Source organism: Lepidochelys kempii, chromosome 4, assembly GCF_965140285.1.
Source record: "Lepidochelys kempii isolate rLepKem1 chromosome 4, rLepKem1.hap1, whole genome shotgun sequence".
Taxonomy (NCBI): Eukaryota; Metazoa; Chordata; order Testudines; family Cheloniidae; genus Lepidochelys; species Lepidochelys kempii.
The window spans coordinates 1,483,474-1,509,921 of record NC_136383.1 but is presented as its reverse complement, the minus strand read 5'-3'; the positions used below and the strand labels follow the sequence as shown (position 1 = coordinate 1,509,921).

At 41.8% G+C, this 26,448-nt stretch overlaps 1 protein-coding gene across 2 annotated transcripts in view; it reads left to right on the top strand.

Annotated features, from left to right (window-relative positions):
* The window catches only part of ERI1 (exoribonuclease 1), a 31,233-nt gene extending 5,169 nt beyond the window's left edge, over positions 1–26,064 (top strand). The window contains exons 1-7 of one of the 2 annotated variants that reach the window (XM_073340172.2): positions 3,070–3,623; positions 4,892–5,067; positions 15,886–16,093; positions 18,443–18,526; positions 20,133–20,242; positions 23,060–23,174; positions 25,142–26,064. In XM_073340172.2, the coding sequence (XP_073196273.1) occupies positions 5,015–5,067; positions 15,886–16,093; positions 18,443–18,526; positions 20,133–20,242; positions 23,060–23,174; positions 25,142–25,384 (813 nt within the window). In that variant the 5' untranslated portion in view covers positions 3,070–3,623; positions 4,892–5,014 and the 3' untranslated portion in view covers positions 25,385–26,064. Of the gene's footprint in view, positions 1–3,069; positions 3,624–4,891; positions 5,068–15,885; positions 16,094–18,442; positions 18,527–20,132; positions 20,243–23,059; positions 23,175–25,141 lie in introns of those variants that run through there. The other variant, XM_073340171.2, reaches the window with a different exon arrangement.
* The last annotated feature ends 384 nt before the right edge of the window (positions 26,065–26,448 follow it).

Sequence of the window (26,448 nt, the reverse complement as noted above, 5' to 3'; positions counted from 1 at the left end):
CCTCCGTCAGGGCAGCTCCCAATCTCGTGTCCTTGCGCTGCAGGGTTGGGGTGAGCTCCTCACACAGTCCCATGAAAGTGGCTTTTCTCATCCGAAAGTTTTGCAGCCACTGCTCATCATCCCAAACTTGCATGACGATGGGATCGCACCACTCAGTGCTTGTTTCCCGAGCCCAAAAGCAGCATTCCACGGTGGTGAGCATGTCCATGAATGCCACAAGCAAACTCGTGTCATATGCGTTACTCAAGTCGATATCATTGTAGGAGCCCTCACTGTCACTTTGGATCATAAGGAATAACTCGACTGCCAAACGTGACGTGCTGGCTCAACCCATCAGCATACTCCTCAGCAGTTCGGGCTCTATTCCCGCAGGCCAAAAGGGAAGACAGAGCGCGCAGTACAAAAAACGTTGCAAGATGGCGCCAAATGTGGGCGGAAGCACAGGGATTGCTGGGATGTGAACCAATGCGTCATGGGGCATTGGGACAGGACCCGGAATGCCTTGCACCCTCTGTCCCCTTCCCACAAGCCACAGCTCCAGAATGGGAAGAGGTGCCCTGTGGGACAGATGCCAATAATGTATTGCTCTCAATGCCGCTGCAAGTGCAGCAAATGTGGACAGACTGCAGTGCTTTCCCTACTGTGCTCTCCGAAGGCAGGTTTAACTCAAAGCGCTCTACATCCGCAAGTGTAGCCATGCCCTTACAGTGTTAAGCCACTTCTCTGGCTTTTAAAAACTCATTTGCTCACATGTTTTAACCCAGTGATGCTCAGGGTGAGGCTTGTGAACTGCAAGTGGCTCTTTAATGTGTCTCTTTCAGCTCTTTGCAGCACATGATGTTAAAACAATGTGATTTAATTATTAACCAATCTAGGTTAGGATGCTTTTACTTTTTGTTAACCAATTGTAGTTGATAAAATAATAATACTTGGTTATTTTGCTGTGAGAATAGTATATATAATATAAATAGCAAATGAAACAATGAATTCACACTACTGTGGTTCTTTTGGGTAATGCTGATTGCTAATTTGGCTCCTGAACCACTGGGGTCTGAGTATCACTGTTTCAACTATTGGCTTTTAAACACTGGTGAAGACAGGATTTAACACTTTTTTTTAAAAAAGATCAACCTTTGGGGGAGATGTCAGTGCTTGGGACTCTGGATAGAGACATGGATGAGGAAGTCAGGTTGATCTGTCATATGTGGATCTTGGAGAGCCAGTGTGTGAAGGAAAACCTACTTCTCTCCCCAGATAGGCTGCTCAATGGCAGTCTGCTAGCTAGGCTGTGACCCTCACATGTAGGAGCCAGATAATGTGAAAATCCCACTGATTTCATTTTACCAAACTAAAAAGTGCGTGTGTGTGGGATTGGACTTGCAGGCAGTGAGTATTGCAGAAGCCCATATATTACGTATGATCTTCATTGTACCTGGGATTATCACCCTTCATGAATGTGAAATTATATCAAAAAGAGTTGTTAAAGAAATAAAATAAGAAGGGTAAAACAGTAACCGAGACAAAGAACATCTCATATACAATAACCAGCTTTATAGCTGTAAACAGGGACCCCTCAGCCTTAAGTCTGATGGGAGGGTTGCTCTGTTAACAGGTGTTGATGGGGATGGGAGGGAGTGTCAGCAGGCCGTGAGCTGACAAGCAAAGCTGTAACTTGGTGCCCAGAGAGAGTGGGGAGGGGCCACTGAGGCTAAATCATGTCTACCTAGGGACTCATGGGGAAAGCCATAAGTAATACAGTGTCCTTGTAGGTACTGTAGGTTAAAAATAACAGATTCTCTAAGATCTGTGCACTGTTTGAGCAAAATGTATCATATTTTGTTCTGGAGAAAATACTCCTGTGTCACTGCGTATTGTTACTGGCTACAGGCCCCTGGAGGAGAACTTTTGTCAGGGTCCAAGTCTAGTTGGCCTGCTATGTGACGTAGTTGGCAATATGGGAGGTGTAACCCAAGAGACCTATTGGAGAGTGGTTGGATTAAGTGGTGTACTTGGGGAACTGGAAAAAGTATCTCAGACGGCACAGTCTGCACCTGGACTGTGATACCATGGTGAGAGGAGTAGGACAACTAGCTGTCCATGAGTTCATGCTGATAGAATAGCTCGCCAAAATATTAAGCCTGCAGCCATTGTTTCTTGTCACTGCAGTTAGGAAACTTGGGAATTGCCATGTTGAATCAGGCCTGTGGTCTAAATATTGAAATATCCTGTTTCTGGCAATGTCCCACGATCAAATGCTTCAGTCGGATCATCTGCCTCCCAGGGAAGTCACCTCCTGATCACTAGTAGTTAGAGATCAGTTTAAGTCCGAAGCACAATGTTTTATATCTCTTGCAAAACTCTTAAAAATATGTATTATTGTAACTAGTCTTTCTTTTTATATAGGTCAACGTCCATTCCCTCAGATACTTGTTAAATTAGGCTAGTCTTGCTTTTTGAAGGAAGTTGATGACGAGAATGTATTTAAATAAAAAAAAAATTCTTTACATAAGTGCTGTGTGATTAGTGACAGTCTTTGCTAAGGCAGAGATCTGCATGTATATTTAAAAAAAAAAAAAAAACCAAGAAAATATGGATATTGTTCCAAAACAGTGGTCCCAAATCCTGCAGTTTATCCGATAGAGTAGTTACTAATGTGTTTTGGGCTGAGTATTCTGCAGTAAATATTTTATTTTTTTATCCAACTCCCCTGTTTTTTTCAACAGGCCCTAAGCCTGGCACATTCTTTCAGCTAAAACATTTTATGCTTTCATTTCTATACGATTGATTTACCTTTTGTAAAATGTGTTCAAACTTTGGTTCTGTGTTGTTTAAAATGTCTTTCCTGTTAACCCCAGTACTTGGCAGGCCACTAGCTTTCATTGAAGAGCAGTCACCTAACTATTTAGAAACAATTTCATATTTTACATAAAGAAATCAGTCAGTGATTGTTATTTTTATAATGTTTTATTGTGTATTTCTCGAGTGCTATCCATACTGTCCCAGGGATTTGGGTTGTGAACTGACCTAGGTGAATTCCCCAGCCTATTCCTGAAATGTCTTTTATCCACAGGAGATGATGGAGTTGGAGTGAAGTGGATGCCTTTGAAAACATGTTCTGGTTTAGACAATGTTTCTCAATAGGAGAGCACAGCTTGCAGGGTGTATGGAGATCCATGCAATTGAGTTGGGGCTGATGAACTGTTCTTGGCCAAGTTTGCAGTGATCTTAGCCGTTTTTTACTAGAGCAGTAACGTTATGTGCATGAATGCTAACAGTCCAAAGTAAAATCAGAGAGTTGTCTCATGGTTTTACCTGAAACTCAAGGATCGTTTTGAGCATGGTCTGGAATCTGCCCTTTGGGAGATAGCTTTAGAAGATTTGTAATCCAGGACTGCTTCATAAACTCCACTGCTTACGCAGTGATGAAAATGAACTTTTCAAGTTTGTCTTATGCCCAATGATGGGAAAGTCCTGATGCTGTCCTGAAAGCATATTTCATCTTTTGGGATAAATAATCTCTGATTAACCAGTCAGTGAAATATGGATATCCACACATAAATATCAGGTCTTCTCGAGTGGGCTGACACTGCTGCCAGAAACTTCATGAACACTTTTGGTGTGTGGTGAGTTCAAATGGTAGAATCCATTGCTGTTGGTGTTAGTCTCTTGCACAATGTGATGTATTTCTGATCAGCTGGGTGGATTATAATATGGAAGGACGCATCCTTCACATCAAAACTCGGCAAAGCCTCAAAGAGAAATGTGATCTGAGCTAATGCACCAAGGGTGTACACTTCACCTGCAGGGGGAATCAAAACACTTAGTAACATGAATTAAGTGCCAATGCAAGATGCTGGCCTGTCTGACAGCTCTGAAGACTGATATCTTCTCTAGAATGGCATAGAAAATAGGATGGCAAGCTTAAATATTACTCTGTCCGTGTGCTTGAGCTGGAAGAGCCATCTGTAGAAATGAGGAGTGATGGCAGCTTGTAGATTCTTTCAAACTTGACAATCAGAGAAAACTTCAGAAAAGGTTACAATGCATCATGTGTACAAAAATGCAGAATAGTTTCTGGGGTGAAATAGCCTTTAATATAGATGACCACCTAGATACAGTGATTTAAAGTGAGTTGTGGTAGAATTAAATGTGATTTTGCAGCTACTTTCCTGAACAGAATGACTATAAAACTTAGTTGTCATATTGACTTTATACACTATTGCTGGCAAATGTGTAAATCTTGGTCAAAACTAGTATAGAAACTCTTACATTTTCCCTTATCCAGCTAAGCCTTTGACAGCTCACATTTCTAGGAGTGGCGGCACTTTCATTATGCTTAAGTGTGACAGATGTCTGCTCCCACTTTCTTTCCCCAGTGGTATGTCATACTAGGGATGTAAATATCGTTAAAAAAGTTAACTGTTTAAAGGATTAAAATTATATCGTTGAACTGGTTAATCGATTCAAGGGAGAGGGCCTGGGACTGCTTTGGCCTGCCCGCCCACCTGGGGCTGGGGCTGGGGCTATTCCAGTTGGTCCGGGGGTTAACGGTTAGGGTGGGTTAATGGTAAGTCTAATGCTTACCGTTTAACATTTAATATTTTACATCCCTATGTCATACCAAAAAACAATCTGAAATCCCAGTCTCTTCTTTTTTCTACCATCTGTATATTGCAAAGTTATATGATGGAAAGGAGACAGGATGGCCTTTCAAAACTGATACAGTAGTTGGCATATTAATGTATTTTTAGCTATATAAACCAATACATACTATCCATGAGGAAAATTGCATGAGGCTACATTGAGTTTTGGTGATGGAGGTATGTGACAGTTGTAATTACTTAACTTCCATTTTAGCTTTTTTAAACTAATTGCAGACTTTTTCTTCTAGGGCAAGCAGCGTTGTAGACTTGATGGCGAAGAAAATAATGAACAACATTGCACTTCCAGTTCAAGTGATTACAGTGACCCAGTGTACAAAGAAATTGCTGTGACCAATGGTTACATTAATAGAATGAGTAGAGATGAGCTCAGAGCTAAACTTGCAGAATTCAAACTTGAAACCAGGTAAGATTTAGTTATAAGCCTGTTAATCATTTCTGAGAAGGACTGCCATGGCATTTTCTTGATTCCATTTGTAAAATTGCTGTAGTAAAGTAGGGAAAGTCTTCTGTAATCTGAATATTAATTTTAAAAATATTTATCTTAAGGTTTTCTATAATCCCATCTCCATAGTATCTAAGTGGTAAATGTAACCTCTATTATCAGACAGCATTTTTTTAAAAAAGAGACTCTTGGTGAGACCTACACATAGTTGTGTAAAGCCGGCAGGTATAGCACATTTTGGTGAATAACCCTTGTTCCCATAACAGTGCTGTCCTAATCATTGATGTTTATTCATAAATTAGATAGAAAGATCATGTAAATTATAAGGTTCTTAAGAGATGTTTTCTGTCATCTTTTCAAAGAAAAAGAACTGTGTTAATTTTAAGGATTCTAAAATAATCTTTCAAAACATTCATTGTTTAGAAAACTAATTTAAAATGTCCTTATTATTTATATTGTAATACTACCTAGGGATCCCAACCATAATAAGGCCCCATTGTACTAGGCATTGAACAAACACAGATTAAGAAACAGCCCCTGCCACGAAGAGATTATAATCTAAATAGAGAAGATAAAGTGTTGCAGGCATATAACATACAATCAAGTGAACAATGTGATGTTTTCTGGCATCCTGTTGGTTCTGTGCCGTGTGTATGGTGGTGGGGGGAATGTTTGGTTTTTTTAAATGAGGCTGTGATGGAAGGGAATTAGTTAAACAAAGCGTGAAAGGGACAGGTGATAGGGGAACACAGAAGACAGGTGGAGTGAGGCTGAAGCGAGAGAAAGTTTAGAGTAAAAAGTGAAAAAAGCAACCAGACTCTGAAAAAATCATTACTGTCCAAAAGTCCCAGCTGCTGCTGCTTTTCTCTGCTCCTGTTGGCTGTGTTTCTGGGTGGCCTTCCCTCAACAGTTTTTGTTCCCCAGTCTTACATGGTTAGGGCCCATGGATCTTGGAGTGAGGAGGTCTCCCCTACACAGTTCAGGGTTCGGGAGTACTGAGAGGGATAACACCAACTGTGGCTTGGTTCCCCTACCTCTCTCTCCCTAATGGTGCTACTGCGCCTACTTGCTTCTGCTGCTGCCAACAGATATTGCCTGGATATTATCTTTTAAATTGCACTCCATAAAGAGGGTCTTTGAGGCTCTTGAAAAGTACAAAACATAAAGTATGCTTAATTTGGAAGGCAGGAAAACTGGAAAATGTTAATGACGGTATTATTAATTTTATTGCTTTTCTATTTTAAAGATCACTTGTAAAGGAAATTTTTTTAAATTGAATTTTTTTCTTTATGACAAAGGGTTGAAAGGATTTTTTAAAGGGTTGTTTTCTGCTTGCTTACTACTTTTTGAAATGCATGGAATGTAAAGTTTTCAGAGTAACAGCCGTGTTAGTCTGTATTCGCAAAAAGAAAAGAAGTACTTGTGGCACCTTAGAGACTAACCAATTTATTTGAGCATGAGCTTTCGTGAGCTACAGCTCCGATGAAGTGAGCTGTAGCTCACGAAAGCTCATGCTCAAATAAATTGGTTAGTCTCTAAGGTGCCACAAGTACTCCTTTTCTTTATGGAATGTAAAGTTTGTCTTTCCTGATTTTGCTGGGGGACCTCCAGGTGATTTCAGTGATATTTACTGTGAGATCTAGCACTGTAATTAAAGGGGTGAAGGTACTGAATCTTAAAAAAAAAAAAAAAAAAAAAAAAATTAAAGAATTCCATTATCCAAATAGTAATTAGTCATTCACGTTAAAAGGTGTTAATGAAAAAAAACAAATTTTAAAGTCTAACTAAAAAAATCCCTTTCCTTCTGAAATAGTGAACTTTAACTCTCTTGACTCTTGTGATTTCATCACTTAATTACAGGTTTCAGAGTAGGAGCCGTGTTAGTCTGTATTTGCAAAAAGAAAAGGAGTACTAGTGGCACCTTAGAGACTAACCAATTTATTTGAGCATAAGCTTTCGTGAGCTACAGCTCACTTCATTGGATGCATTCAGTGGAAAATACCTTTTCCACTGAATGCATCCAATGAAGTGAGCTGTAGCTCACGAAAGCTTATGCTCAAATAAATTGGTTAGTCTCTAAGGTGCCACTAGTACTCCTTATCACTTAATTAGTTCTTCAGACACTGTAGAGTCTTCCCGCTAAGATAAGATCTGAATTCCTAACTTAAAAAGAAAAAAGCAGGAGGAAAAACATTGTAAACAATCCAGAAAAAAGAAAGTACAAGACTAATTATTTTCTTTTGCACATTATCTTTAAATCTCTGTTTATGTGGAACCAGTGATGCATTTTCTGACATAGCTGGCAGCAGGGTGTGTCAGCATTTCCAATATATACTTTCAATTTCAGGGGTCTTTTAAATTCGCTGCAGAATTTTTGACTCTGAAGATCCGTATTGAAGTAACTACTCTGAAAAGTGATTTTCTGAAAGTGGTATCATTGGGTCTCAGTGGCTTCTAGCGCACATCTGTAGTCTTTTATTTCTTTCCTAACTGCCAGCTCTGCAAAACTAACGTGGAATTTAAAAGTCAAGCTGTTTTTTTTTTTTTCTGGCTTATGCATCACCAACAAAGATTCTACAATCAGAACAATCTGTTGATGCAAAAAGAAAAGGAGTACTTGTGGCACCTTAGAGACTAACCAATTTATCTGAGCATAAGCTTTCGTGAGCTACAGCTCACTTCATCGGAATAGTTGAAGTTTCGGGAAACAAAACAAATATATATATTTTTTTAATTTTGAGTAATACACTAGAGGTATTTGTCAGTGACAGTGGCTCACCCCCTCAGTGTGGATGACCAGGGAAATACACAGAACAATAAACAGAAGAATATATACAACTTTAAAAATTAATAAGGTCTTTGGTATAAAGAAAAGGACATATGAGTCTAAAGTAAAAAGACCGGCTAACCTATTGAGGTGGGCTTTAAACTAGGTTAGAAGGGTCAGGTGACCAAAGCCCACAGGTAAGTCTATAGCTCAGTGGTTTGAGCATTGGCCTGCTAAACCCAGGGTTGTGAGTTCAATCCTTGAGGGGGCCATTTGGGATCTGGGGCAAAAATTGGGGGGGATTGGCCTTGCTTTGAGCAGGGGGTTGGACTAGATGACCTTCTAAGGTCCCTTCCAACCCTGATATTCTATGATCTGTGAAACCTAGGAGAAGGTTTGGAATTTGGGGGGGAGCATGGGCTGTTATAGCAGGGATAAAGGAGAGACAAGACAGAATGGGGCGGGAGGGGGGAAATCAAATCAGTATTTTAGATGTCTGTATACTAATGCTAGAAGTATGGGGAATAAGCAGGAAGAACTCAAAATGTTCGTAAATAAGCACAACTATGACATAGTTGGCATCAGAGAGACCTGGTGGGATAATATGCATGACTGGAATATTGGTATAGAAGGGTACAGTTTGCTCAGGAAGGACTGGCAGGGGAAAAAAGGGAGGAGCTGTTGCCTTATATATTAAAAATGTATATACTTGGACTGAGGTTAAGATGGAAATAGGAGACAGACTTGTTGAATGTCTCTGTGTAAGGATAAAAGGGGTGAAGAAACAAGGGTGATGTCCCGGTAGGGATCTACTACAGACCACCTAACCACTTTACGACACTTGTTTCGTCTACAATGTGCAGGGAGAACAGCACACATCACATACTGAGCCTCAGCCAATCACTGATTTTACTGTTCAAGCTTTCTGATTGGCTCCCATCCCCGGGCTCAGCCAATCAAAAACAAGCGGCAAGGCTACCTGGCAACAAGCTAGCCTGGCTGAGGAAGCCAATCAAACAAGAAGAGACTGCAAGGGACCCCCTTCCAGCTCCATTCATTATAACATGACCACAAAGTTATTTACAAGCAACTCGGTAAAAAGCAAGCCCAGTTCTGCATAGTATGTTGTTGGCAGTCTGAGCAGCTGCCTGCCTGGCTGTCTGCCCAGCCTGTCTCCCAACATTGAACGCATTGCATCTGTGAATAGGGGCATATCCAACACGTACAGTTGCTACAGAGAAATTTACAAGGAGAAGAGGGAACATCTGTCCAAACTTCCTTGGATACTTTAAGACTGCAAGAAGACTCCAGAGAAACCTGGAGCCCAGGCTTCAGAGAAGCCCCCAGCCAAGAGCCCTTCAAAAAGTTCTGGAAAGTCAAAGCATATGTGATTAGTCATCTATAATTCTTTTAGTACACATTATTATGGGTTATTGTGGTGAAAATAGTGCATCAAGCCTTGGTTCAGGAACCAGTCCCCCCTTTAAAACCATTGATTCCTATGGGAAAAGCAGTTTCGACTTACGTTTCAACTTACAACGCAATTCTGAGGAACTAATTGTTTTGTAAGTCTGAGATTCCCTGTACGACATCCCCGCCAGAGGGGTAGACTTCCTCTTCTCCGACTGGTGTCCTAATTCCTTTGTGGTCGACACTGCTAATCAACACGGAAAACAACAACAGTTTAGGTCAGTGGTCTCCAACCTTTTTACGCCCAAGATCACTTTTTGAATCTAAGGGCAACCCAAGATCTAACCCGCCCCTTCCCCATAGCCCCACACCCTCCATCTCTTCCCCCCCACTCCACCTCGGTCGCTCACTCTCCCACACCCTCACTCACTTTCACCAGGCTGGGGCAAGGGGTTGGGGGTTCGGGAGCAGGTGTGGGCTCTTGGCTGGGGCCGAGGGGTTCGCAGTGTGGGAGGGGGCTCTGGGCTGAGCCTGGGGCAGGGGGCTGGGGTGGAGGAGGGGGTGAGGGGTGCAAGCTCTAGGAGGGAGTTTGGGTGCAGGAGGGAGCTCCGGGCTGGGGCACAGTGTTAGGGTGCAGGAGAGGGTACAGGGTACTGGCTCTGGGAGGAGGGTCAGGGCTGGGGCAGGGTGTTGGAGTGCAGGAGGGGGTATTGGGTGCTGGCTCTGGGAGAGGGCAGGGGTAGGGGGTTGGGGGACAGGATGGGGGGCAGGGTACTAGCTCTGGGAAGGGTTGCAGGGGTGGGGCTTGGGGTGCAGGAGTGGGTTCAGAGTGCAAAAGGGGGCATGGGGTGCTGCCTCTGGGAGGGAGCTCAGGGCTGGGACTTGGGGTTCAGGAGGGGGTTTGGGGTGCAGGAGGGGGTTTGGGATGCTGGCTCTGGGAGTGGGCTCAGGGTGGGGTTTGGGGTGCAGGAGGGGGTTTGGGATGCTGGCTCCAGGAGAGGGCTCAAGGATGGAGGTTGGGGTGCGGCCTTCTGCCAGGCAGCACTTACCTCTGGCAGCTCCTGGTCGGTGGTGGGTGCAGCAAGGCCAAGGCAGGCTCCATGCTTACCCTGGCCCCACACCACTCCCCGAAGGGGCCAATGCGCACCTGGGGGACGTGGCTCCGTGCACTGCCCCTCTCTGCAAGCACTGCCCCTGCAGCTCTCCCAGCCAATGGGAACTGCGGGGGCGGTGCTTGCAGGCAGGAGCAGTGTGTGGAGGGAGAACCCCAGCTGCGGGGTGGTGCTGGCCACTTTTGGGAGCAGTGTAGGGCCGGGGTAGGCAGGGAGTCTGCCTTAGCAGCAGCCGCAGTACACTGCCGGAGATCACGATCAACTGGGAGATCCTCTAAGATCTACCAGTCGAGTGCGATTGACTGGTTGGTGATCACAGGTTTAGATCGTCCCCACAGGACAAGGAACACACAAGGATCGACCTCTTCAGACAAAAAATTTATTCCTTGGTGACGCTACAATTTAGGTTTCAGAGCGGTAGCCGTGTTAGTCTGTATCAACAAAAACGATGAGGAGTCACCTTGTGGCACCCTAGAGACTAACAAATTTATTTGAGCATAAGCTTTCGTGGGCTAAAACCCACTTCATCAGATGCATGGAGTGAAAAATACAGTAAGCAAATAAATTTCTCTAAGGTGCCACAAGGACTCCTTGTTGTTTTTACAATTCAGAGTCACCAACTATTCTGCTTTATTAGCTAAATATGGTTATGATAAATATGATGAGCTCTTTCACTGAGGAGCTTCCAGAAGAGAAACCAGCACATTTTAAGGCTATTCTAAATGAGAGCCAACTTGTTGCTTGAACAGCCCTCCAAGCATCCTGGGACGTAGCAGATACGACAGCTATAACCATGGCCACAGCCATGGTTATGCAGCGAGCACCCTGGTTACAATCATTTGGCATACCTGAAGAACTCCAAACCAAAGCCAAAGACCTACTTTTCGACCGAGAGAAACTATTTTAAACCAAGACGGATAAGGTGCTCCACTTGATGAAAGATTCTAGAGCCACTCTTCGCACTTTGGGGATCTACACTCCACCTGCAAAGAGAAGATGCAAAAGTCAAAAACTGTTGAGGGAGGGCCACCCAGAAACACAGCCAACAGGAGCAGAGAAAAGCTCCAGTTTTTGCAAAGATGATAATGTTGGTAGCGACCGAGACCACTTCAGTCTCAACCCTTGACATCTCAAACGGCTGCACCCAAACAACAGTTTTGAAGTTTTTGTCTAGGTTCTGAACAACCTCCTTCACCCAATCTGTCCCCATGCTTTGGTCATCGCCTTCGCCCATTGTACCATATCTGTGCATCAATAACCACGGACCAATGGGTGTTAGAGATTGTTCAGTCAGGCTATACCATCCATTTGGGGACGGGATAGCTCAGTGGGTTGAGCATCGGCCTGCTAAACCCAGGGTTGTGAGTTCAATCCTTGAGGGGGCCATTTAGGGATCTGGGGCAAAAATTGGGGATTGGTCCTGCTTTGAGCAGGGGGTTGGACTAGATGATCTCCTGAGGTCCCTTCCAACCCTGATATTCTATGATTCTATGATCCCTTTTACCTCCCGCCCACCTACCCTACCCCCATCCCTGTCCATCTTCAGGGACCCTTCTCACAAGCACCTGTTACAACAAGAAGTTGATCATGTTCTACTACTAGGTGCCGTAGAACATATGCCTTCGCAATACGTGGGGAAGGGGTTTTACTTCCACTACTTCCTGACCCAGAAGAAGAATAGGGGATGGAGACCTATGCTGGACCTCAGGAAGCTCAACAAGTTTGTACAAGCTCAAAAGTTCAAGGTAGTCATACTGAGTACGGTACTTCCAGCACTGCAAAAGGGGGACTGGTTTTCAGCCCTCGACCTCCAAGATGCTTATTTTCAAATTACTATAGAATCATAGACTATCAGGGTTGGAAGGAACCTCAGGAGGTCATCTAGTCCAACCCCCTGCTCAAAGCAGGACGGATACCCAATTAAATCATCCCATCCAGGGCTTTGTCAAGCCTGACCTTAAAAACTTCTAAGGAAGGAGATTCCACCACCTCCCTAGGTAACGCATTCCAGTGTTTCACCACCCTCCTAGTGAAAAAGTTTTTCCTAATATCCAACCTAAACCTCCCCCACTGCAACTTGAGACCATTGCTTCTTGTTCTGTCAGCTGCTAGAACTGAGAACAGTCTAGAGCCATCCTCTTTGGAACCCCCTTTCAGGTAGTTGAAAGCAGCTATCAAATCACTCCTCATTCTTGTCTTCCGTAGACTAAACATCCCCAGTTCCCTCAGCCTCTCCTCATAAGTCATGTGTTCCAGTCCCCTAATCATGTTTGTTGCCCTCTGCTGAACTCTTTCCAATTTTTCCACATCCTTGTAGTGTGGGGTCCAAAACTGGACACAGTACTCCAGATGAGGCCTCACCAGTGTCGAATAGAGGGGAACGATCACGTCCCTCGATCTGCTGGCAATGCCCCTACTTATACATCCCAAAATGCCATTGGCCTTCTTGGCAACATGGGCACACTGTTGACTCATATCCAGCTTCTCGTCCACTGTAACCCCTCGGTCCTTTTCTGCAGAACTGCTGCCTAGCCATTCGGTCCCTAGTCTGTAGCGGTGCATGGGATTCTTCCGTCCTAAGTGCAGGACTCTGCACTTGTCCTTGTTGAACCTCATCAGATTTCTTTTGGCCCAATCCTCCAATTTGTCAAGGTCCCTCTGTATGCTGTCCCTACCCTCCAACATATTTACCTCTCCTCCCAGTTTAGTGTCATCTGCAAACTTGCTGAGGGTGCAATCCACGCCATCCTCCAGATCATTTATGAAGATTTTGAACAAAAGAGGCCCCAGGACCGACCCTTGGGGCAGTCCACTTGATACCAGCTGCCAACTAGACATGGAGCCATTGATCACTACCCGTTGAGCCCAACAATCTAGCCAGCTTTCTATCCACCTTATAGTCCATTCATCCAGCCCATACTTCTTTAACTTGCTGGCAAGAATACCGTGGGAGACCGTGTCAAAAGCTTTGCTAAAGTCAAGGAACAATACGTCCACTGCTTTCCCTTCATCCACAGAGCCAGTTATCTCGTCATAGAAGGCAATTAGATTAGTCAGGCATGACTTGCCGTTGGTGAATCCATGCTGACTGTTCCTGATCACTTTCCTCTCCTCTAAGTGCTTCAGAATTGATTCCTTGAGGACCTGCTCCATGATTTTTCCAGGGACTGAGGTGAGGCTGACTGGCCTGTAGTTCTCCGGATCCTCCTCCTTCCCTTTTTTAAAGATGGGCACTACATTAGCCTTTTTCCAGTCGTCCGGGACCTCCCCCGATCGCCATGAGTTTTCAAAGATAATGGCCAATGGCTCTGCAGTCACATCCGCCAACTCCTTTTGCACTCTCAGATGCAACACATCTGGCCACATGGATTTGTGCTTATCCAGTTTTTCTAAATAGTCCCGAACCACTTCTTCCTTCACAGAGGGCTGGCCACCTCCTCCCCATGCTGTGCTGCCCAGTGCAGTAGTCTGGGAGCTGACCTTGTTCGCGAAGACAAAGACAAAAAAAGCATTGAGTTCTTTAGCTTTTTCCACATCCTCTGTCACTAGGTTGCCTCCCTCATTCAGTAAGGGGCCCATACTTTCTTTGACTTTCTTCTTGTTGCTAACATACCTGAAGAAACCTTTCTTGTTACTCTTAACATCTCTTGCTAGCTGCAACTCCAGGTGTGATTTGGCCTTCCTGATTTCACTCCTGCGTGCCCGAGCAATATTTTTATACTCTTCCCTGGTCATTTGTCCAATCTTCCACTTCTTGTAAGCTTCTTTTTTGTATTTAAGATCAGCAAGGATTTCACTGTTAAGCCAAGCCAGTCGTCTGCCATATTTACTATTCTTTCTACACATCGGGATGGTTCGTCCCTGTAACCTCAATAAGGATTCTTTAAAATACAGCCAGCTCACAGAGAATACACCTCGCTCACAGAGAATACCTGCGGTTCACAGTAGGACAAGAACACGTCCAGTACAGAGCACTACCATTCAGCCTAGCCACTGCACCAAGTCTTTTCTTCAAAACCATCCTGGTAGTAGCAGTACATCTACGCAAACAAGGGATATTGCTCTTCCCATACCTGGACCATCGGCTTCTCAAAGGCCCAACTTGGCAAGAAGCACTGGACACAGTCCAGACAACGATCACTCTATTCAGGGATCTAGGGCTACAGAAAAACAAAAGAAAATCTACCCTAATCCCTGTTCAACAGCTGGACTTCATTGGGGCACATCTCAACACCATAGAGGCCAAAGCATCCCTACCACAGCACAGATTCACAACACTGATAAACCATATCTCAGAGGTCAGAGTCAGCCCCCAAAGACTGGCCTATACACGTCTGCAACTGCTCGGACACATAGCAGCCACAGTGTTTGTGGTGCAATAGCAAGACCACATATGTGTTGCCTACAGGGCTGTTGACCTCTTGATTTGTAACATGGCAGTTCTCAGCTAGCAACTCCCCGTACAGTGGTTTTAAAAATAATTTTATTAGAAAATAAAAGCTCTCTCCAGTTTTTAACCTTCTGCCATTATAAACATTATCCGAATTAAAAAGAACAGGAGTACTTTTGGCACCTTAGAGACTAACAAATTTATTAGAGCATAAGCTTTCGTGGGCTACAGCCCACTTCATCAGATGCATAGAATGGAACATATAGTAAGAAGATAGATAGATAGATAGATATATACACGCACACATATACAGATAAGTTGGAAGTTACCATACAAACTGTGAGAGGGTAATTAGTTAAGATAAGCTATTATCAGCAACAGAAAAGCTTCAAAAACAGACTCCAAGGAGAAACTGCTGAGCTTGAATTAATATGCAAACTAGATACCACTAACTTGGGTTTGAATAGAGACTGGGAGTGGCTGGGTAATTACACATATTGAATCTATTCCCCCCCCCCTTAAAGTATCCTCACACCTTCTTGTCAACTGTCTAAATGGGCCATCTTGATTATCACTACAAAAGTTTTTTTTCTCCTGCTGATAATAGCTCATCTTAACTAATTAGCCTCTTACAGTTTGTACGGTAACTTCCAAGTTATCTGTATGTATATATATATCTTCTTATTATATGTTCCATCCTATGCATCCGATGAAGTGGGCTGTAGCCCATGAAAGCTTATGCTCAAATAAATTGGTTAGTCTCTCAGGTGCCACAAGTCCTCCTGTTCTTTTTGCAGATACAGACTAACACGGCTGCTACTCTGAAACCTGTCATTATCCAAATTGCCACTGACTTCAAGGGTACAGGATCACAGCATTAAGGTTTTTCAAAATACTGAAAAGTAAATCATTCTACTTTAGGATCATTTAGCTGTTTTGAAGATAAAACTAGATTGCATAGTGACTTTGTGCATCATTTATGACTCTGTTTTGAATAAGCAGAAGTAGATTTGGCTTCATTTCTGGAGTGATGAAGCAGTTAATATGAACAAAATTGGATTGGAATGTGAGTTCTAATACCTTGTCTCATTCCTTTACAGGGGAGTGAAAGATGTACTGAAAAAGAGATTGAAGAACTACTATAAGAAGCAGAAGCTGATGCAGGAGCCCAGTAATGGAGACAGTTACTATGATTACATCTGTGTTATTGACTTTGAAGCAACCTGTGAAGAGGACAATCAGCCTGAATTTACACATGAAATAATTGAATTTCCTATTGTTTTATTAAATACTCGTACCCTAGAAATAGTAAGTGACCTACTTGCTTTGCCTCGTGTGCTCATTGCTTCAAAGAGTAAGAACTGATCAGTTTTTAAATAGTTACAGAACTTGGAGTTTAAAGGGACACAGCTAACATGAAATATAGTCAGTTTTTCTTTATTTAAAAGAGAGAGCGTCAGGAATGATATTTGCTTCTGCATTTTTTATTTTTTATTTTTTTTAAAAAGACCAGATTTGAAGTTGACCATGTTCCTTAAACAATTATACTTTGCATTTTTATATCTGGGTAATAAATTCACTACTTGGTTCTTCTGCCCTTGTTTGGTTTCCCATTTTTAAAATGTCTGTTTTTCTCCAAAGTCCACGGAAACAGGAGAAACAGTGCTCTCAAATGCATAAAATAATTTTTTTTCTTTTTTTCCCCTTAATCGTTTTTTTTTTCTTTGCCCAGTTATGGTAATCTTGGAGCTAGTCTATATTAGAAAACTTGTACTATTTGTAATTAAGTCAATTTAATATCAATCTAGTTTCACCACTGCACATTTTCTAAAATGGACGAGGTCTTAATTGTATGCTGAAAATTGTAGGCAGAAATGTGACTTAAGTAGATGTTGCTGTATCTTTGTGTATACCTCTGTCCAGTTCAACCAACAGTCATTTAGAATAGAGTCCTCAAAATCTTCCCATGTTGACAACGTCCCTTAAGATCTTCTCTATCTTCAGAGAGACAAAACTAGAATAATACCTGGTGGTGTATATGGTGGTCTAGATCCTCAGAGTGATGTTCACTTAGCTACCTGATAGGATTGTATGCAGTTTAGTTAATAGTTCCTCATCTATAAAATAGGGATACTTAAAACAGATTAAGGGACTTGCTGAAGGCCTCACTGCCAATCAGAGCTAGGTTTAGGAGCCAGGAGTTCTTGGCTTCCGGCCCTGAGCTCAGTTCATTACACCAACTCCAAGATAGGCAGCATGTTCCTAAACATGGAGTTTTCTTCAGTTTGACTTTCTTATAGCGCTGGTCAGAGATTAATCAGTAGTGTTATGTCTTCACTGCAGAGTTAACTCAGATAATCAGCACCCAGGTTAGCTTAGCCTGAGTATAAGCAGCAACACTGCAAAGCCACACCTTCATTCAAAGCTATACCTTCATTAGTGCTGCACTAACTGGGGTCCCATTTTTCTTTATGCTGTAGTAAGTTGAGCTGATCTGATTCTTTCCCAGTGAATTGTGGGAGAACTTCTTTCCTTTTGGGCACACAAGTGAATGTGGGGAAGGCACTGGAGTATTAATAACGTTTTAATGGTTTAGCCTGCATTCTCACTGCAAAGTGGGTGGGTTACAAACCCAAATGAAATCCTCACTCCATCTTTAGCATGTACCCCAGGATGAGCCAACCAGTTCAGGTTGAAAGCACCATTAATTTTGGGTCAGAAGTCTTTGTGTGTGGATGGACTCTGGATGAGGAGTAACACCTGAATAAGAGCCCAGGTTCACTCTGCAGTGAAGGCAAATGTTTGTTACCCTGTTGGGACCCCAGTGCATAATCTCTAAGGCCTGGACTACACTTAAAACCTTAGCTGCTATAGCTATGTTGTTACAGGTATGATTTTATTTATTTATTTTATTTATTTATTTTTACAACATAGCTACCAGTAAAACTCTAATATATATTCAGTTATACTGGTATGAGCTTTCCTATACTGAGAGAATTGTATCCACACTAAAGAGTATTTTGGTATAGCTAACTGGTATAACTACACCAGCAAAACTGGCTAGCGTTCGTAAGGTGGTCTACTTCATATGGCCCTACAGAAGTTAGTTGTAGCCAAAGATTAACTTTTGGGCCTTCCATTTGATGGTGTGCAAAAGAGAAAGGATCATGCGGTTAGCAACATGATGAAACCCAGCGTATATATGCATCTCAGCTGATAGATATATCAGGAAGCTTTAGGAACAGAGGTCATCCAACAATCAAATCATATCACATCAGAGTGCAGCCCATGGCTTCCCTGTAACTTCAGTTGATGAAGGAAAACAAGCAACTCCTAGTCATCTATCAAAGATGACGCATGGAAGAAAATATATTTATGTGGATTTTATTTTTGATAAATGGTTTTTACCTTGGAACAGTATATCACAAAATTTTTGTAGTCATTTATTAATTGCATTATTGCAGTCCCATTTATTTGGTAAACTTCAAATGATGGACAATGGCTAATAAAGAGGGCTCAAATATGAATATTATCTGGCTGTTTGCTAGTTAACCATTCTTTTCAGGCACAAGGCTAAAATCCTATGAAATCTGACTTGTGATTGTATGTTTCTCCATGTCACTGTAAAACATTTGACTTTTTTATCTCCTCTTGTAGGAGGATACCTTTCAACAGTATGTGAAACCAGAGATTAATCCCCAGCTTTCAAACTTCTGCATCAATCTGACAGGAATCACTCAGGTAACATCTTCAATATCTATGAGTCCAGATACAGGTATGAATGAAAAGGTTACATTTTGTCAAGGTTTTTAGACTTAAGTTTCAGTGATTGATTTTAGGGCTTACCGGTACTTTCCTGATTTTTTTCCCCTCCCTTCTCCGTCTCACCACTTAATTTCTTTCTGAATCAGTCCTTCAAACAGCAAAGTTGGGAGCTCAGAGGAGAAGCACAGATTTATTCCAAGTCCAAATATATGCAAACCTGTGCAGATAGCCCAAGGATTACTTGACTGTTAAGAATTAAATCTTTGCTCTTTTTGCTTGAAGATTGGTTTTTAAAAGAGTTATACTTAGGGGAATTGGAAATGGAGACTTACAAGAATAATACAGCTTTTAAAGTAAGTACAGTTTAAGGCCTAAAACCCTTAAAGTCCTTAATAGTTTTCTTAGGCCTTGTCTACACTTCACCTTATAGCGGTGAAACTTTCTCGCTCAGGGGTGTGAAAAAACACCCCCCCGAGCGATGCAAGTTTCAGCGCTGTACAGTGGCAGTGTAGACTGTGCACCAGCACTGGTTGCTACTCCCCTCATGGGGGTGGATTGGTTTTTTTTCACAGCGCTGGGAGTGCTCTCTCCCAGCCCTGGTGCTGCGACTACACAGCCATGTTAAAGCCAAGAACTCATCATATTTTGACTAGTTTGGATTAGTTCAGGAATGATGTAATGAGCCAAGTTTCTCCACTTTACAAACCAGCTTAAAACTACTATGGACTGTTCTCAGTGTAGATGCTCAGTCTGTCTTTGGTGTATAGACTGAGGTATTGTTTCTGATTTCTGTGTTCAGACCTCATGAGTGTGTACATTGATGAACATCAAAACTTGCTGCACTCATAGTTGTGTTTTGGTTTTTGAAAGAAGGGAGTTTTCTGGTATCTGTTTTTACTTCCAACAATAAAGATTGTGCATTAGTGATAATTCCTTTCTAATGGCTGGACGTGGATCCTCTATAGCTGCCAGTGTCCTGCCAGCCCAAAGAATCTTAAATGGTTGCAAGATGAGTGGTAGTGGTTGTGGACTAGGAGACCCAGACTTCTGGGTTTTAGTTTAAGTTCTGTCACTGGCTAACTGCTTGACTTACTGCAAGTCACTTAAGTCCAGATTTTTAGAAGTATTGCAGTGTTGTTTTCAGTGTTGCAATGCCTAACTGATTTAGGAGCCTAAATTGACTGTCAATGGGATATAGGTTCCTAAGTGTCTAAATCACTTTAAAAAAAGACTTAGGCTGCTAAATCAACTAGACATTTTAACAGTGAGTGCAGCAATGCCTCAGTATCTTTAAAAATCTGGGCTCTAAGGTCTGATTTTCATCCCCACCCTCCCCATAGGTGGTGGTAATTGGATCTGTGAGTACTTACCACCTATGAAAATCAGGCCCTTAAGCTCTCTTTGTCTCTGAAACTGGGATAATGCGTAGCCACCTCAGAGGGGTTTTGTGAGCCCCTCTTTTGTTTAAATGTTTTTAGTTTGTTGGAAGTATGTAGTGTTAGTTCCTGTTTAACTGTAATGTCTTACGCTACACATTTTCTTTTAGAAAACGTACCTGACTTCTGTTTTTATGTATTCTCAGGACCACGTAGACAAAGCTGATGCATTTCCTCAGGTTCTACAAAATGTTGTAGAGTGGATGAGACAGAGAGAGCTGGGAACCAAGTATAGCTATACCATATTGACTGATGGGTATGTCTCGGAAAGCAGGGTGCAAATTTTATATAGTAACCTTTCAAATGCATTTTAAAACTGCAAAGCAATTCTTAGATTAATCTACTTTTTGTAACCAGTATTGCCAAAATTAGAATATAACATTGGCCCTAAGAGCACACTAGAGTACTTTTTCATTTGGGCTATAGTTCTGACAATGAAATTGAGTAGGAACTAAAGCTTGAATCCACTAGGTGGCACCAATTATTTTCCAGCATTCTCCTGGCTTATGTGAGCCCAAAATGAAAGCTTCATACACTTTTCAAATCCTTAATAAAATTAACAAATATGAATACAAAATATAACATGCAGTATTGAGGTTGTGTAGTTAGATTAAAAGTCATGAAAATATGAAAGTTGATGTTCTAGAAGCAATGTTAATGTTGGTTACATAATACATCTTATGCTTTACATTACCATTACCTGTAATATGTGCTTATATTTAACTAGAAAACAGGAATAGAAAATGCTGTATACTACATTTTAGGAACAGTGGCCTAGTGAATAGAACACTGGAGTTGGACTCAGGAGACCAGTATTCAGTTCCTGGCTCTGCACGGAATGTTCTTATGCTAGTCAGTCTACCCTGTGCCTCAGCTTCCTAGCAATGATAGTTCCTTATTTCACAAGGATTTTGTGAGAATAAAATACATTAATAATTTTGAGGTGCTCAGATACAATGGTGATGAGGACTCTATAAGTTTCTAGATAGATGTGCAATGTAGACAACATAACATTGGTCTTGGAATCTTCACTTCTGCATCTCATGGGGTCACATATTTTGAGACCAGTAGGAACAATTATGATCATCTTGTCTGACCCGCACAGTGCAGGCCAGGGCACTACATCCAGTCAATTGTGTGTCTCTTTTTAACTGTGAAATTTTAACAATCTTTTTTTTTTTTTAAATGAGATAAGCAGGACAGGCAATTTTAAATGTTAAACTTAACATTATCCCAATCAGGCTTCATAGTGCACACCTTAGTGAGGTAAATGGTATCTGTCATGGGGTTCACTCTCTGCTGGAGGCGCCTCCTCCTGGCTATCCTCGGGATTAGCTCTGGCCAGGCATTGCACCTTCCTCCGGCAGGGGGGGTCTCATGTCCTCTTCTTATCCTATGGCTCTCTCACTCCAGGAATCTCAGCCTTCCGGCCATCTCATTATGTAGTTTCCTCTTCCAGAGAGGAGTGTAACAAAGTCTTTCCTGGACCAAATTGTCCCAGACAGTCCACTGTCCTCTGCCTGGTATTTGCCGCATCCCCAGTGGCTGGTAGGGGAACCTGGGCTATATCCGGTTAGCAGCCAAGTCTGCACTCCTATTCCTTGCTGCTATTCCCCTGAGCCTTCACATACCTTCCTGGCTTTCCCCCTATTGGGATTTGCCAACTTCCCAACTCCCTCCACTCAGGGAGTGACTGCAGCCTACTTCCCTGCAGCTTCCTTCTGCTGCCAACTACCTGGCTTTATATAGGCCCCAGCTGTTCCTGTCCAGCTGAGCTTGCTTCCAATTAGTTCCCTGCTCCTTGGCTCCTCCTCCAGGTGCAGCCAGTGGAGTTAATTGGCCTGTCTGGCCATCTTAACCCCTTTCAGTCCTACGTGGGGTGGACACACCATCACAGTGTCCAAAATGAGCATGTTCTTATCTGGTAAACGTTTTCTGTTAGGCTGGGTTAACAAGGCAACGGTATATCTTATGTTGTGATCACTGTATCATTGTCCCGGAAGAAGATAAATAAATGTATTCTATGAAAGCATGTAATTTAGAGAAAAGAGTAAAGAACCCTTTCTCATGGGGTCAGCAAAATGCTTTTCTCTGCCAATGTCTTTTTCCTGTTCTGGGTAGAAAGGTAGCCTTAAAATATATTTAAAAATGCTAATTTTCAGTGGGACACAATCTTTCTTTCCAAGTTAAATTGTCCCATTAGCAGCCCCTTCCCCTTCTAGACCCCCCTGTGTTATCCTAGAAGAATGTGCAAGGATGTCACAGAGAGGGCTGAGCTTATTTGGGGTCTAAGATTTTAGTAGGTGCCAGTGTTTTGCTCAGTAGTTGACTTCCTTTCAGTAACTTAACATTATTTTTATCTCCACACCAAGAACAGGAATGGAAACATAATGAAGTTTTTCACTAACTTTAAATGTAGTGTGTGCTGAGGAGGCTCCTACAACAGAATATTTACTTTTCATCCACAAATCTGACAGATTTAGAACTTAGTTGGGGAACTGGCCCTATTGATTTAAAAAAATACTTTGGGATCTTGAATGGTCACCTGTCATCAAATCAGTTTCATTACTTAATTCAGGAAAGTAACCTTTATAGGTTCAAATGTGTTCCTGAAGTGACTTTCACTCAAGGGGAGAAGATACAACAGGATTCCTTATCAGTCAGCTGTGTAGGTGGAAAACACACTTTTTGGGATGGATGTGCATGAGATTGGAAGGGTGACTGGCTTCAGAATGCAGAGTTGGAAATGCCTGGGGCCATGTCTACATCCTACATGAGTGAGGATAAGGTCCTAAAAAAAGAGTGCTTGCTTTAATGTCTGGAGTTGACTGGAGACAGTAGCCAACAAGTCCCTCTCTTTTGCTGATGTTGTTTATTACGAGTGATAAAATTTTTCTCATGCACTGTCTTTTCCCTCCTGTCCATTGTCCCAAAGAAAAGACAAGGAAAACTTGTGCTACAAGTTTGCTATGTTGAAAATGTTTCATATAATTGTCTCTTTTGCTCCCATTTAAGATTTGCTGTTAAAGTTTTGTCTTTACTTTTTCTCTCTCTCCTGCTTTTTCCCCCCAAGGTCTTGGGATATGAGTAAATTTCTGAATATCCAGTGCCGTATCAGCCGTATCAAATATCCCTCTTTTGCCAAAAAGTGGATCAACATTCGCAAATCCTATGGAAACTTCTACAAGGTTTGAATTTTTTGCAGATTCTCTGGGGAAAAATCAGTCTAAAGTTGGAATAAGTGAAGTCTTGCACACATATTTATGAAAATTATTTTTGTACTGTCCAGGGTCAAGCTGTAAGACCTTCCAGTTTGTATAATTTCAGTAGCATTTATTTAGGTCACAGGGCCTTAACAAAATGCTAATTTTGAGCACCCACAGCCTCTGTTGAATTCTTGAACATGAGACCACTGCTTAGGTGCTTATATAAAGATATAAGACTTTAACTTTAGTGTCCTATCTTTGAAAATCGTGGCTCATGTTTTCACTGTTGTAACTTGAAGCAATCTTTTGTACAGCTGTGTAGCTCTACCACACTGGAACTAGTTCACCCAGATGTGATCATGTTTAGTATTACTGTAGCAATTACTGCTGTACGTCTTCAAAAACCATATACTACAAAGAGCTAATCTCACAATTCCTATGTGAATTTTAGTAGCTAAGCAGCATTATCCCCATTTTCTGAGAGACAGTATCATGGGGGGCATGGGGAGGAAAGAGAGATTGCAAACTTGCCTAAAGTTGCAACAGATTATGCAGAGCTAGGATTAAAATCAGGAATATTTATCTCATTTACTGCTAGACCATGCTGCTGCTTTTTATCCTGATGGAGCTTAAGCTGCTATACTTGATCCTTTGAGGAGCTAATGAGCTCTGAGTTTAGCAGCCTGGTTAGGCTGTTCAAATCAGAATGGGGCCTGGCTTACCATCTGATTCCGACATGGCAGTGAAACTACTAGATTATGTAAAAGCCACTGTAAATCAATTTTGGAATTAATTTATCATTTCCACACAATTTCTTATCCAAAGAGGCTGCAGTGTTGAAGATCATTTCAAGCTTTTTTATAATCTCTTCCAAACTCCTCTTGAACATATCTAAAATAGTAGAAGGTAGTAAAGATGTTATAATTAATGTTATGTTAAAAGTGTAATGGGTAACTTACTCTAATTTTCAGGGAGACAACTGGATCTCGTATCTTACCTTTTTAATTGAACTGGCATAGTACTACATCATTGTGAAAGGGAAATATCCCACAACTTGCATGTATGATTTTTTTTATCCCTTTTAGGAATTATCTATGTAACTGTCACTATCAGAGTTGCTTGTTGCCAGGTTTTGGCAAATACACAGAACACTGATAATGCTGGTGCTAAGTGGAAGGGCATCTATCTTCCAGTGCCCTGTACTTTGCAGGATTTTTTTTAAAGACCAAATTTCACGTTTTAAAGAAAATTAAGAATATTATGTATTTGCACTGCAGCAGTGTCATCTAGTAATTAGACAAGTGAAGGACTCGGAATCAGGACTCATGGTCTTCTGGGCTCTGTTGCTGGTGTGCCCTGTGCCTTGGACAAGTCACTTAAGCTTTGACTACACTAGGGAAATCTTTGCAAAAATTTCTCACCATTGCTAACACTGGTCACCAGCATTACTGATCACCCAAGTGTAGATGAGTCTCCAGTGTTTTGAAAATCTTCCCTCACGGTGCTTCTAACTCCCTTGGGCATTTTTGAGAATCTGCTCCATGTCAGTTACCTGCTGCTCTGAGCAGTGTCAGATAATACAGTGCTTGGAATACTGGTGGCAGTCTGTCTATCCATGTCTCCTACTGTTGCCACCACTGGCAAAACTGAACTAGAGTTGACAGTGGTGGGAAACTTCTGCAAAACTTTCCATAATCTAGACAATACTCTTCTCTGTGTGTCTTTGTCCTCATCTGTAAAAGGTGGATACTCCTTTGCTAGGTCACAGAGATGTTCTGAGGTTTGATTGTGCGCAGAGTGCTTTGAGATATGAACCAAAAATGGCACAGCAGTGCTAGGTAGTCATAGACCCACTGCAGTATGAGAACTTATATAGGATAATGTAGAGTGTTTCATGCTGAGATATTTTTTATCTGATTTCTTTAACATGGTTCATTTTTCTTTTTCAGGTTCCCAGAAACCAGACCAAGCTAACAATCATGCTTGAAAAGCTGGGAATGAACTATGATGGGCGTCCTCATAGCGGACTTGATGACTCTAAGAACATTGCACGGATAGCTATACGTATGCTTCAGGATGGATGTGAGCTACGTGTGAATGAGAGAATGCATGGTGGGCAGCTAATGACTGTATCATCCTCTGCCCCGGTAGAGGGAGCCCCTGCTCCACAGATGCCCCGTTTTAGAAACTAGGCGTCGAAACGTGCTGCATTATGGACCAATATTGAAGACTTAAGTTAGGAATTGTTAATAAATCTTATCACGTGGCCATTTCAGTGCACCAGTTCTGCAATACAAAATCTAAAAGCACCTTAAGCAACTATCTCTGTTAAAATAAATAGGGGAGCATATGAACCTTGTTAATTAAAACTTGTGCGACAGCACTTTTCATGCTGATAATATTTTTGTAAGTCATCTTGGAACCTTTTCATACAAGGTTGATGTATAGTATGCTGGCAGGATGTTCAGATTTCTTTTTTGTGTGTGTGTAGAATAATTAATACAAAGTGTGGTTAGCCAGTGTGCCCTCTCCCTCTCCCGGCTTATAGGAAAGAGGATGGTTGTAGTAATGTTTAAAACACAGTGTGCTGCAATAGCTTTTAGCATCTTGACTACCCTTTGCACTTCCAGAAGAACTGTACAGTACCCTGGTCAGACTGGCTTTATCTACTGTGCACATTTGATAGCAGCAGACAGCATTCTCTTTTTATGTAAGATAGGAAAGGTGGGGGCATTCTTTACTGTTTTAATTGCTGTTAGAGCATTGGAGAGGGGAGGGTCTTTTAAGGAATACAGTTGTCAGTTTCTGTCTCTAAAATAATTGAGTAGCGTTGGGTGTCAAAAAACTGCATTGAATAAAAAGCTTTCATACAGCTGTTGGGATTAATTGATTTTTTTAATGTACATATAATCTGTCTGTAAAAAGGTTTTAATCTTCAGAATTTCATGTACTTCCAGATAATGGGTCCGCTTATTTCTTCTCTTCTCATTCCAAATCAGATTAAGTGTAGTTGTTTAATCCATACCAGTCACCAGGGCTCTAAAGAAAGGGTAAAGTAAAAATACTTACAATATTTAACATAATGTAAAGTACCGCTTGGTATACTTGTAGTGTCACTTGGATATTCTGTAAAAACTGTTTTGTATGGCCAAAGAAACACCAACTGCATTTATGTAATGAGCCGTACCAAACAGTCATGGGGCAAATATAGTGCCCATATTTAAAAAAGGGAAGAAAGAGAATCTGGGGAACTACA